Here is a 14221-nt window from a genome sequence, read left to right on the forward strand (position 1 = left end):
GACTGACTGGGTTTCTGCCTTCAACCAGTTACCGAGTTCCTCTATAAACTTGTTCTTAATCTGTAAAATGAATACAGTGAGATGAGGTGAGGTGACGGCACTTGGCTCTTTTAATTTTTATTTGCTTTCGTCCCCAGAGCCGGAAAAAGAAGATACTGGGTTACTTTTGCTTCAGTATCCTTTCCCCGCTGGCTCTTCCGCGCAGGCGCCCTGGACCGCCCAGGTTGGGGGTGGGGCGGGCCAAAACCCTAGAGGTCTTCCCTCGGGGCCAGGACCCAGACAGGCACAGGCAGCGGCTGTCTCGTGACGTCATCAAGCTGCGCTTCCCGTAGGGCGGGACCTGAGCGCGACAGCGCGGCCGGCGCAGCCGGAGTGGCTTGGGAAACGAAAGTGAGGGAGGAGCCGGCGGCTCTGGCAGCAGTAGGGCCCGGCCCGGTGGCGGCGGCGGCCTTGGTGGCCTGACCACCCCCCTCTCCGCTCCCTGGCAGCTTGCCCTCTCCCCTCAGTGTGAGTGCCGACGCGCGGCCCAGGGGGGAGCGAGCGGGCGGGCGCGCGGGCTCAGCATCCTCCTCTCCACCGCCGCCTCGCCTCCCCACCCCGCGCGCGGTCTTGACCCTCACCGCCTCTTCGCTCTCTCTTCCCTCCTCCCTTCCCCCCACCCCCACCCCGCTCCTCCAGCTCCCGGGAGCCAGAGCTGCCGTTGACTTGTCTCTGCGCACACATTCACACACTCACGTTACCTTCAGATGAGAAGACTGGTTCGGGGAGATGGGAGCTCATTTCTTCCATCTGTGAATAAGGGCGGCAGTGCGAAACGGGGCCCAGGGAGAGAAGACTGGAGAGGGGATTCTGAAGCCCTTCCCTGGGGAAGCAGCGGATAGAACCCTCCGTTCTACTTAGAAGTTCCCTGCCAGAGCACATTGGGCCTGTGCAGGTCACTTGAGCTGGGCACTAGTTAGCTGTAAGGCCGGACTCTTTCGGGCTTCAGTTTTTTCCAGTGGAAAAAGGAGAGGATTGGATTAGGTGATTTGGAAGGCTCTCATCTAGGGTGGTTTGGAGAGGAGCGCCAGCATCTCCTGCCTTTCACACTACTTCCTCGCCTTTTCTTGCACCCACCCCAACACTGTCGACATTGAGTTTACCCTGTTTCCAGTCTCCCCCAGAGTCGCTAAGAACCAGGGGGGCCTTTTCGCTTTTGTTAGGGACCTTTTGAGGGGAGGGCGGTGGATTTAAGATAGGTTTAAAGGGAAACGTGGCCCAGCTTGGTCTTGCTTTCTGTTTGTTCAGTGTCTTCGTTCTTCCTGCGGCCCCAGGATAGACCCTGCCTGTGCCTCGGTAGAGGCTGCCTCCCTAGGGAGGATGAGGTTATGCATTGGGTTAACTGTCTCACCTTTGAGCTGGAGAGAAGTGAAACATGTGATTCAGGGTTTTGTGAGGTTTAGGGAATCAGTGGTATCTTTGGGTTTTATTGCTCTCTCCCCCCTGCACCTCCTCTTCCCCAAGGATTGCAGCCCAGCTGGTCACCCACCTGTTCGCCCCTATGCTTTGAGTACTCTTACAGCCAGTCAGTTGTGTATAAACCACACTGTATTCACTACTACTCTTGCTTGGTCTTGAACTCAATAATTTCTTAAGATTTCATACTCACTTTGTTCCATCTCTTTTTTTTTCTTCCCATGCTTACGTCTCATGTACCTACCCAGGGGCATGGATAATGGTGGCATGGTGCCTGTCTGTTTTTATTCTTTTTTTGTGGAGATGGGTTCCTGTTCTTAAAATTACTGCTTTTGTACTTGAGTCCTGTGTTATGGCTACCTCCAGCTCCAGTAACTTTTACACTCTTTTTATTTCCTCAGTTGTAAGTCAACCACTGCTTCCATTCCTTACTCTGGTGAAAAACTTTCTCAATTTTTTCATGCTTTCAAACATCCTGAAGTAAACCAAAAACCATTATTTGTATCATATTATGTAATGTCTTAATTATCTTGGTAAAATAATAACGGTGATGGAACAATCATTCTGGGATGTTCCCTTCACCTTGGAAATATTGGTTAATATTCGTTAGGTTTCATAATAAATTTCCAGTGTACATTTTTGTTACACATGGCCAGTGTTGCATCAAAAACACAGAATAACAAGCTTCTAAGGCTTTTTCCCCTGTAGTGTGTGGAGTTGACCCATGACTTTGGTATCTGACAGCGGTGGCCCAGAGGCCTGAGTCTGTGAGTACTACATTTCCCAGTGAAACTAACAGCTGTTTTTGAAAATCAGAGCTTGGCTAGCATCCTTACTGGGCCTCTGAGGCAGAGACTATTCAAGTGCTGAGACTGGATGTTATTTGGAGTTGCCAAATCCCATCCCATTTATGATTTATACTTTAGAATCTCTACTATAATCCTAGTGACTCTGACATGAGCAGCCAATTGTTCAATTTATGGTTGCAGTAACAATGAAGAGGAGAAATGATCCAGAGTGCACTGCCCCTATCAAGAAACAGAAGAAAAGAGTTGCAGAGCTTGCCCTAAACCTCAGCTCTACGTCTGATGATGAACCTCCTTCCTCTGTCAATCATGCAGCAAAAGGTATGCTTGCCTGTGTGTTCTGAGGCCACTGGTTACGTGGTTATTTGAATCCTTGGAGCAGCCACACACTCTGCACCTTCTTGAGGAAAATTAGGCAAATTCTGCAGAGATATGTTGGCTGTAGACTCTTCCCTTCTGCCAGTCTCCTAATAGGAGTGGGCGGCTTGTTTTAAATAAAAATTGGAATTTTTATAGAAGTGTGTTAGTTTTGTTGCTGGTCCTTCAGTAGGTGGCACTCTTTTGCTGCCATAAACCAAGTGGAAGTACAGGCGTACCTTGGAGACACTGCAAGTCTAGAACCAAACTTGCAGTAAAGTGAATTGTAATCATTTTGCTGGTGGAGGGTCTTGTTTTCAATTTGTATAAAACACAATATCTGTAAAGTGCAATAAAACGAGATATGTCTGTAGTGGTGAGCATTGAGTGTCCTGTGCTCTTGATAGTTGTTAGTGATCCTGAGGCTCTTTGCTGCAGTGATCTGGCCTAGTTCCCCTTAGGTTTTTGTATTTTCTCAATTCCCTCAGCAGGGATTGGAACATCCCTGTATTCACTGTTTACGTTAGGCTCAAAGGATTTTGCTGATCTGGTCGAAAGCAGCATTTTGCTTTGCCTCTTTTTTAGGGTTATGAACATTCCCAGTTTCCATAGATGCTCTGTGAGAAATCGTAAAGTATCTAAGAACTTGCCTCAAATACCAAGCTATTAATAGTTCATTTGCATTTACCTTGACTTACTAGTTGTATTAATTTCCTATGACTCCTGTAACAAATTACAAACTGGATGGCTTAAAACAACAGAAGTTTATTCTTCACTGTTCTGAAGGCCAGAAGGCTGAAATCAAGGTGTCAGTAGGGCCATGCTCCCTCCTACGGTTCTTTGGAAGAATGCTTTTTTCCCTCCTCTAGCTTCTGGTGGTTGCCAGCAGTTCTTGCTGTTCATTGGCTTATATCAGCCTAACTCCAGTCTCTCTCTGTATGTGTCTGTGTTCAAATTTCTCTCTTCCTATAAGGACATCAGTCATTGGATTAGGGCTCACTCTAATATAGTATGGCTTTATTTAATTTGATTACATCTGCAAAGATCCTATTTTGCAGGTGCTAGGTGATAGGTGATATGACCTTTTGGGAGATATTATTTAACCACCTGTCTTGCATTTTGAATCATCTGCCGGATCACTGGTAAATTGGAATGAAATTTGGTAATAGATTGATAACTGTAAGGGTGTGAAGCCTTCTTTGAGGGTGGTAGAAAATAAAGTTCATAAGTGGTGGGCTAATTGAAGGGCAGTTACTCGTTAGCTGTACTGAGAAGCTGGTACAGAGAGGAGAAGCTTGCCAGGTGTTACAGCTTATGAAGCATTTGATGTGGCTCTGGTCCTGGCTGGATAAGAGAATCTCTTATAAACTTGTGTGTGGAGATATGTGTACCTTGAAAGTTGTCACAGGTGAATTCCAGGGTAGGTGAGAAGAGCTATATGTAACAGGTTACTGAGTGGGAAGGTAAAAAACATATTGGGTGCACTTGTTTTAGGGACTATTGAGGAAAGGGAGTTTTGGTTCTCACCTGGGATTTGAAGGAGCTTGGTAAAGGTAGAGGGTCTCCTTGGGTAGGGCTCTGGCATATTAGGAAAGAGAGACCTACAAGGGAAAAAGGGAGATCGTGTTTGGAGGAGTCAGTCACATTCAGGTAGTAGTGGTATCTAGTTCCAAGCGGATCTTGGGGAGCATTTGCTCTCAGGTAACAGCTGTTTGAAGTAAGGAGAGGACACCTTCCAGTCAAGGAAGGTAAATATAAATATATATGGTTGAGGATCTTTCAAGAGAACCAGTCTGATTTAAATTTCAAGCTTTTAAAAATGTGGCTTTGAATTGAGATTACCTCCCTTCCCCTTATGAATTCCCTTTGATTGTATCAAATAGCTTTAACCTTTTCTGGAAGTAGCACCATGTGACACAGGATTGACTGTTGCTGTCGTGTGTACAGGATGGAAATCTGAAGGTGGCTGGTACCTTGTATGCTTCTGGCAATAGGCCATTGGTCCCTTTCATTTGCAGAAAATGAGGCAGGAGGCAGAGGCAAGCAAACATTGCTAGATTTCCCTGGGTCAACTTACTTTAGTAAGGGGCAGCTTCACAGTGACACAAAACTTTGAGGGCTAGAATCTGATGTCTTCATTAGCAAGATTGCTCCTTGTGCTTCCCCTGCCCCTCAACCCTTTGCCTGGCATGGAGTAAATGTTAAGTAAATATTGATAGAGGGCAACAGTAGTGTCTTTTCTAAGAAGCATAAAAAAGCTTCTCCTCTTTCATTTTGTCCATCCCTCTTCCAGTCTACAGAAGGTCATTTCATTAAGTACTTATAAGCATTTATGTCATTTCTGTTCTGTAGTAGCTCCTCTAAGGCATCCCCTGGACAATGTGCTCTGGTTGTTTACTGTCTTGCCAGAAACTATTGTACACATCCATTCAAGTTGTAGCTTTAAAGCGTGTGTGTTTCCTTTTGTTCCAACCACTTCTACCTGGACGTACTGTTCAAAAGGATGATTGAAAAATGCTCTTTAGGGAGTACAATTAGAACAACAAAAAAAGCAGTAGTTACTATTTCTGTCTGTCTGGGCCTTGTTTGTGCTGCTTCTGCTAGATCAGTGTGATGACTCATTAATCTATTTAGTTTAATCAGTTTGTTTATTTTACATTATCGACAAGGTAGCTATATTGCCAGGTCAGAAACTGACATCTGGCCAGAATCAAGAAGAGAAAGGGATGTTGTTATGGCCACTGTAGCAATATGTGATTGATTGATTGATTTTTTTTTTTAGTATTTTTTTTTTTTTTTTTTTTAGTATTTTAAGAGGAATTTGAAGGCAATTTCAAGCCTAAATAAACTCTTGGACATTTGCCATTAAATAATAACCTTTTGAAGTAAGGAGAGACAGAGGGAGGTCATTTTTCATTTTGTTCTTTTTGGTTGTTTCTCACAAGGAAACTATGGTATAGACCCCAAACAATTTCCTTTTCTCCTTAGATGTGCATCCAGTCTGGGCTTCAGGCCCTCCCACAGTGTGTTGCTTTGGAAGTTGCCAGGGTCCTGACTGGCACCACACTAAAAAGTGCCTTCCCCTATCAGGTTTAATTCTTCCCTAAATAGGTTCCTTTCCCTGAAACACCATTGCTTTCCTGTCAGTCCAGATGCATGACCTTAATAAAAAACTTCCTTTATCTGTATCTGTTTCAATTGCTCTAACGAATTACCATTTGTCTGCCATGATGGAAAAATTGAGTCTTTAACAGGAGTGATGAGTATATTCCACAGCAATTGTTAGGTATGGTGGGATGTTTATTAAAGTCCATAGTTTCTTCTTCTGCACCTTGGCCACTAGTGATTGGATCTGCCCTTATTTGTGTGTCGTCACTGTCATTTCTAATCTTGGCGTGTTTGCCCTGCTGTTCTCTTGCAATGTGAAAAAATTTGCCAGTAGCTGGGAAACCTCTGATTCTTCTATAAAGCAACCCTTTCCTTTTTAAAATGACTTAAAAGTAAGGACCTCTTTCAGGTGGAGAGGAAATCTCAAATAAAACTCAATAATGTTTTGGGTTCTCTGGTAGGTTTTAGAAGGGGAGCTCCTGGGGAGGTAAATGGGAATGCCACCCAGCCTTGGCAAGTTCTTAATGAAACTAATGATTTTAGTAGACTGACCTTATTACTCCTGTTAATTTATATCCTCATTACAAGAGTGTCTGTTCAGTGTTTGCTACATTTTTATCAGTCTTCAAAGGTAAACCTCCTCTTCAGCTTCTGCTGCAGCCATGACAGTTGTCTCCTTTTTATCTGAAAAGAGTGGCCCCAGAGCCCCAGGGGTAAAAATGAGTAAGACAAAGCTCTGGGGAGCTTTGTCTTAAATCATTTCAGGCTAAGAATTGGCTTCAAAATACCACATGAAATAAAAGAGAAATAAGGTTATTAGTTTATTCATTACATTCCTTGATTCCACAAAGAAATGTCTAGTAGGGTGGTATTTTAGCTCCCATCAGCCTCACTCTCAGAACCTGGACAGGTCAGCTGTACATTAGGTGGCACCTAGGGAAGAGGAATGGAGTGGAAAGATCTTTGTACCAGAGTGTGGTGTTGGAATTTTGCATCAGAGTCATCACTGATTTGCCTTATGAACCTTCCATCCAAATGTGGTTCTTTCTGTCACTTTGGTCCAAAAATGTTATGAAGACAAAACAAACGATCTCTCTCTCTGAGATCTGAGGCTGGCAGAAACCCTGCATGCTCACGAATGAGATACCATTGATGGATGCTCATTAATGGGTCTTCAAGCAAACCTAACATCCTGGCAACTCCCTAGAGCTGGACCAAGTATGCATTCTCCTTGGAGGACACAGGTTTTCCTAACCTTTTCATAGATAAACCTGTGAATCCCCAGATAGCTGGTGAAAGGAATAATAACTGATTTAACATTATAGCTTCTGGTTAGTCAGGGCTCACTGGGCTTTCCTGAAGGAAACTTTAGGGCCTGAGCAGGGAGGTGCCCACATTCCTGGCACCACCTCTTTCTGCACTGAGCAGTACAGGTTGAAGGCATAGAAGCAGCTGAGTGAAGAGAATCTGCCCCTTTGGAAGCGTGGTTCTTTAGCATGTGGGCACTCTGTTGCAGAGTGTATCTCTCTCCTGCTCATGGGAGATAATAGAGGAAAGGCCCGAGCTTAGTCTCCAGCCACTCAGGAGGTCTGTTCCCTCAGATCTGCTGTCCTTTGAAGATTTCTTTGGAAAGGAACCAAACTCTTCCCAAGGATTGGAGCAGTATTTTCTCAATAGCTTTATTTTTTTTACCCTAATTTTCAAACTAATATATTCTTATTTCTCCCATAGAAAAGCAGAAAAGTGTGAAACAAAATAAGTATCAGTTCCCTTCTCAGTTTCCATGGTTACTCATTGTTAATTTTCTGGGTCTTTCCTTCTGAGTGGCACTGTGGCACTCTGTGATGTGTGCGGCATTGGTCCAGGTAAACAAGTAGGCTTCTTATTAAGGGAACTGGATAGCCACCTTAAGGGGAAGGGGCAGATTTGGTGTCTCTTATACACAGATATTCTCAACCAAAATTCCTCCTTACTAACTGCTTAGGAGCCAGGATTTTGGATTTTTAAGTTTGTTCTGATTTTTTCACACATATTCACCTGCATTTTCTTTTGTAAAATGTTATATCCTTTAAAAATGGCTTTATCTTAGCTGTTAGAGTTTTTAGCTCTCTTAGGGTAGGATTGTTACTTTTGGATAGTACCTCATTGTATATAGCATGGACCTTTTATAGAACAGGTCTTGAACCAAAGTTGTTGTCTGATCTATTAAAAAGTATCAATAATAAATAATATCGTCTAAATAGGACCCAGTTCTCTTTCAGTATATAGGTATTCCATCCTCATGTTTAAATTTTTTGTCGGTGCTTTACCTTAAAAAATATTTTTTTAACACTTTGTTTTTTAGAGCAGTTTAAGGTTCACAGCAAAATTGAGAGGAAAGTACAAAGGTATCTCCTACACCCCTTGCCCCCCTACACGTGCACATCCTCCTCCATTATCAGCATGCTTCATCAGAGTAGAACATTTGTTACAATTGATGAACCTACATTGACACATCATTATCATCCAGAGCTCATAGTGTACATTAGGGTTCACTCTTGGTGTTGTGTGCTCTGGGTTTGAACAAATGTAATGACATGTGTCCTTATGCTTCTGAGGGCCGAATATCTCACACTACTTGTATGAGGTGTATGAGGAAGTATCTTAAGGAACTGTACACTTAGTAGGTGCTTAGCAGAGATGGCAACTGGATGAGAGTGCCTTAAATTCACTACAGTGAGCATGTAATTTCTGTTCAGTAGAAAGCCTCAGTCCAGGTCTAGGAGTTAGAAAGTTGTCTGTGACACAGTTCCTGCTCTTCAGGACTGGCTTTCAGGCCAAGTGATGAGTGCTGTGCTCAAGCTGTGAATAAGAGTGCTGCTGGAGCCCCGTGGGAGGGAGAATCAGGCCTGGATTGCTGGGAAGGCTGCACTCCTCTCGAAGGTCAACCTTTGCAAGTTTGTGTTCTTGTAGGGAAATGGGTGGATCAGTACACAGGAGTTAGGATGCCATGCTCATGCATATGGTCTTACTCTTCTACTCATTTGACAATGTGTCTGAGTGATCTATTCATTCCACTGCATAGAACAGGTTCCCACATTTGCTTGTGTCTTGGACCCTTAGTGCCACTGTAACTTTTTTCACCATGCCCCCAGTCCAGAAGAAACACCGAACAGTTCAGTTTATGAAGTATTTAGGTCTAAATAATAAGCATTTATATCCTTACAACTAATAGATATTTGAAAGAACAATACACATAAATTGAAAAAAGACATGGAAAGAGCCAAGTCTCAGTAAAAGTCTAGACTGGCTCATCCTGCTTTGGGCCAGGAGACACGTAACCCACCACTCCTGGCAGCTGCTAAGGTAGGCCTTATTTGGGGTCCTTTGGCGACAAGGTTGTTGGCAATGAAGGTAATGGCTTAGCTCACTCAGGCCTGCAGCTCCTCTACTCTCCACCTCCGTTGGTGCTGCTGCCTGAGCATGTCTCTCTCTCCTCCTTTTTCCTTCCTTCTTCGTTCCCCTCCCCCTTCTCTTCTCCCTTACTCTTTCCCTGTGAGCCAGCTCTTCTTTGGGGCTGTGTTATAGACCCACCCTCTTACCCATACATTTGAAAGACCATGAAAACAAAGGAAACGAGGTGATTAAACAATCAGAAACTGTTAGTCTGACAGTTATATCTTCAATGAATACATTTTATGTTTAGCAATATCCTTTAAATATGTTATTTCATTTCATCTTCCAACAACCCTGTGAGGAAGGTATTGCCATCCTCGTTTGTAGGGGAAGAAATTGAAAGAATGAGAAAGGAAAATTGATATTTTTGAGGCCCATTGTATGTCAGGTGCCATTAGAAACTTTTCGTGACTTGCCCAAGATTACACAGTTAGTAATGCATATACTAAACACCTTGAATAAATGAAATTGGGCTTCTAGAGGCAATTTTGTGCTATAAACTCACCTAAATATTTTCTTTTCTAGTATTTACCACAAGCCTCAGTGGTTCTGACAGTGAGACCGAGGGGAAGCAGCGCAGCTCTGACTCGTTTGATGATGCATTCAAAGCAGACTCTCTTGTGGAGGGAACTTCTTCTCGCTATTCCATGTATAACAGCGTCTCCCAGAAGCTTATGGTATGTCTGCGCTTGGGTTAGGTTTCTAAACTTCCACCAGCAGAGGGAGAAAAAGGAATTTGTATCTGTATGAAAAGAAGAAGTGCTACGGTGTGTGTTTTTCTTTTGCTTTTCACTACTGAAATTTAGCAGAGTATGGCCCCCTTCTCAATAGAGGTATCGATCGCACTGAAGTCACCTATGGACAGTGGCTGCTCAGGCCTGCTTTTCCTGTCCCATTCAGAGCTGTATCACCCTTTGGTCTTCTGATTAATGAATTCTTATTATGAGCAGGTGTGTACATCTCTACACATGTATGTGTGTTGATGGGTAAAGAGGCTTCATGCTGTGAATTTTTGCTCTAGTGAATGAGCTCAAAAGAAATGACTAAAATCCTGCTCACTGCCAGGTGCCTAAAGTAATTGGGAATAGTACAGGCTTCTGTATTGCTTCCAAAAGAAGGCCCAGTTCTCTTTCCTAGGTTCTATATCCCATTGATATACCACAAGAAGGAAGATGAATAGGAAGACCTGCTTAGTTTACTTCAAACTTGAATGTATGTGCAAAGGTTAGAGAAATCCAAGTTTGCCTTCCGTCTAGCTTCAGGAATATTATACGCTTCCATTTTCTCTTGCATTCATTTAAGAATCAGAACTGCCGTTTCCGAAGTCATAGTCCGGATTGTAGTTTAGGTACCATAAACTTTGGGGAAGTGGGAGATGGGGAGGGTTGTGATTTAGCCTCTGACCTGGGGAGAGATTTGCTGCTACTATAGGAATTGCATCCAGTTCTTGAGCTGGTAGTTCCCCTTCCAGAGGGAATACAGAGATCTTCTAGGGGAAATCAGGTCTTAGGATTGGAGTTCTTCTATTAGATAAAGATCTATAGGGTTTGGGATTCAGATCTCTGATTTGGGGGGTATAAAAGTGGGCCCAGTGACTCTAGAGTTCAGTATGAGTATATAGACAGTTGTGACATTTAAAAAAATGATTCTGTTCAGTATCTTATAGTATCTCCCATACCTCAGTTTTACGTGAAGCGATTTTTCAGTTAATCTCTTGATTTGGGCTCCTATAGGCCCTCATTGTCCTTGTCTCATAAGATTGTTTGACTAGCTGAGGGAAAGGCAGAAGTAGCTGCTTGAAGTGGTTCCATTTTAAATTAAGTTCTCTTTATCAGCTCTATGTAGGTCTACTTCTCACTCACTCAGACACATTAGCTGGAAGGGTAGTGGAGCAAATGTTCAATGACATTCATTAGGTACCCTTGTGCTTTTAATTACAACTGTGAGGTCCCTACTCATTTATCCAACTCCTGGCTGCCCTAGACTTTCACCTCTAGAACAGACAGCCACTAGGCCCACAGTTAAACTGCAGGTATTTATTTATACTTCTTTCCTTTACTAGGCTAGGAGAAAATTTTTTGGTCTTTTCTATATTTCTTAGGGTTTAGCACAATGTCTGGCACATGATAGGGGCTAAATAAATGTCTCTTTATTTATATAAATGCTCCATTACTTCTCTCTTTCAGGCCAAGATGGGCTTCAAGGAAGGTGAAGGATTGGGTAAATACAGCCAGGGTCGGAAGGACATCGTTGAAACCTCTAATCAGAAAGGCCGAAGAGGCTTGGGTCTGACTTTGCAAGGCTTTGACCAGGAGTTGAATGTGGACTGGCGAGATGAGCCAGAGGTAACTGTGTAGGGAGGAGGAGGCAGGACAGCCACCTGTGGTTTGGGGTGTATGCCTTTAAATGATCATGCTAACAAACTAGAAGTCTCCAGAGGCTGTGTGATCAGGGTGGTTAGTGGGGTTGAACTAATTTCTTACATGGAAGGTTCTGGGAATGCCCAGAATAGAAAACAAGACTAGGGGTGGGGGGAATGGTGGGAGGTGCATCTGTTTCCTGTTGCTTCACATAGGGCTGTCTAAGGCTAGTGGGTAGAAGATTCTGGTAGGCAGAGTTTGCCTCCACAAAGAACTTCATTATAGCTTTCCACTAGTGACTAAGATGCCTCACAAGGTAGTGAGTTCCCCCTCCTGAAATGATTCAAGTGGCCGAACAAAGACCCACTCTTCCATTGTGTCAGTGACTGGATTAGGTGACCTCTAAGGTCCTTGTACCTCTTCATGGGCTTATGACATCCTGGTTCTAAACAGGTGTTTGTTTATACCTTATGGCTTTTTTTTTTGTAGGTTTAATCTGCTTACCTATTTGAGTACCAGTTTGTTTTAACCCTGAATACCAAAAGAGACTCTTACTCCTTTTCATGGCACAGATAATGTTGAGGTTTTATTTTTATTCATTTATTTATGTCCTACCTTTTTCCACAAAGGATTTGAAGTAAGTATAATAAAACCCCTAAAAATAATGATGAAATATTACCGTTATGGAGTTGAAACTAGAGAAAATAGAAAACAAATGTCTAGTCTTCTACATAGTTGCTATAATTTAGCTTCAGATGTGGCTCTGAACTCTGGAAAATTGATATTTTATTTGTCTCTCTGATGTTCCAGTTCAGGAAAAACTCGCATGAACCTGTGCATGATAAAAGCCTAATACAGCTTCAGAGTAAGAAGCGGACAAGCTCAGAGCTAATGGGTTCGGGGGGTTGCGGGTGGGGGAGTCCTACTGTGCTGCCTTGTAGTTGTGAGGAGGTGAGACCAGCAGAATAGCAGACGAGACAGTGCAGAATAGGATAAATATTTGTATTGGGTGCCAGATGTAATTTTACTTCAGAAATACTTGGTGTTTTCTGTGTCCTCATTTATGTGAAAACAAGTAGAGTTCTGATCCTCTCAGTGGGGCAGAATTAGAACTAACTTTGCTAAACTTGAAATATAAAATTTGCCCATAAAATTCCTGCTTTTAATGGAGACAGGCTATTGAAATTCCTTTTTGAGGCAAGGCTGTCCTAGATTACCATCTACCATATAATTCACTTTCTCTTGCAAAAGATTCCCTATATTTTGGTGAAGAGTTTGACTTAACTATTAGGTAGTGGCTACTTCTTTAAGGTAGAAGAATCTGGGCGGCCCGGGGTTGACTGTCCCGTTCCTAGAGTCACTACAGGGGATGCACTCAGTGACTTCCGTAGCCCAGGAATGGAGAGTGTGAGGTTGGATGCTTTGGACAAAGTCCACTTTGCACGTAGCCTTCATGGGGAGATTGAATCTACTTTTTTTCTCTGGAGGGGTATGTATCCACGGTATATATGAACTTTTTAAAAAAGAGTTTATAAATCACAACTATTTATATCTAAAGGTGATGGATTTGACCAAGGAGAGAAGCCATGATTCACTGCCAGGTTCATTTAACAAAAGGCTTCAGTAATTTTTCTTTTAAATTTTTTCTCTGTTGATCATGGTTGCCCTAGAGACCTTGCATTGTGATACCATTTTATGCCTTTCAGAGCATGTAATATTACCTTTAACCACATTGCTTCAATTTGCAATGGTGAGTCTCTTCACACTTGCTCAGGAGGGAACGTGTAAAGCTGCCATGCAGGTTAGCCACCTGTTTAGGTTTCATAATCTGTGTCTCTCTAGCCCAGTGCACTTAGCCCTGGCTGCACGTTAGACTCCTCTGGGGACTTGTAAAAATGTACTTATACCCAGTCCCCACCTCAGACCAACAGAATCATATACTCTGAGGATAGAGCCCAGGCATCAGTACTTTTTAAAAGGGCTGCAGATGATCCTGATGTATAGCCAGGTTGAAAACTACTAATTTAGCTTGCTAAGGAAAGTAATTGAAAAATTAAGAGGAAGCAGTACATTAGAGATCAGTTTCTACCCTATCTTGGAATGAATAGGTGAGGAATCCTATTTATTTTGTGAGTAACACTTTGAAAGGCATCAGGAAGTGAGACTTACTGCTTTGTGTCTTCCTGATGTAATTACCTCATCACACACATATTTTATGTGTACTTCTCTGTAGCCCCAACGCCTCTTGGGTCTTCTTAACTACATTCTGAGCACACAGTCCATAGTAAGTACTCATCAAAAATATTAGAACAAATGAAATACACTTTGAAGGTTTGGGAAGTTACTAGGGATCAAACCAGAATTGGACCTGGCGTTCAGAAGTTAAACTTCAGAATTCTAGCTCTCAATTCTCATGTTTGACCACTGCCTTTGGCCTTAGCTTCCCAGACCCTTCCCACTCTGTGAGCCCCTCTTGATTGTTTTGGGGAAGCCCTGATGAGTTGGGGCATAACTTGAAGGTCTCTCTTACCTGACTTACTTGCCTTTCTTTTGTTTGCAGCCCAGTGCCTGTGAGCAGGTGTCATGGTTCCCAGAATGTACCACTGAAATTCCTGACACTCAGGAAATGAGCGATTGGATGGTTGTGGGAAAGGTAGGATATCAGGAAAATGTACCCTGAAATTGTTGGCACTTATCTCC

At 43.0% G+C, this 14221-nt stretch overlaps 1 protein-coding gene across 3 annotated transcripts in view; it reads left to right on the forward strand.

Annotated features, from left to right (window-relative positions):
* Positions 1-350: 350 nt before the first annotated feature.
* The window catches only part of CMTR1 (cap methyltransferase 1), a 42768-nt gene continuing 28897 nt past the window's right edge, over positions 351-14221 (forward strand). The window contains exons 1-5 of one of the 3 annotated variants that reach the window (XM_090282333.1): positions 351-507; positions 2445-2582; positions 9687-9838; positions 11348-11506; positions 14082-14174. In XM_090282333.1, the coding sequence (XP_090138459.1) occupies positions 2450-2582; positions 9687-9838; positions 11348-11506; positions 14082-14174 (537 nt within the window). In that variant the 5' untranslated portion in view covers positions 351-507; positions 2445-2449. Of the gene's footprint in view, positions 508-2434; positions 2583-9686; positions 9839-11347; positions 11507-14081; positions 14175-14221 lie in introns of those variants that run through there. The other 2 variants (XM_090282332.1, XM_090282331.1) reach the window with 2 other exon arrangements.

Source organism: Furipterus horrens, unplaced genomic scaffold, assembly GCF_987537825.1.
Source record: "Furipterus horrens unplaced genomic scaffold, mFurHor1.1.pri manual_scaffold_6, whole genome shotgun sequence".
NCBI lineage: Eukaryota > Metazoa > Chordata > Mammalia > Chiroptera > Furipteridae > Furipterus > Furipterus horrens.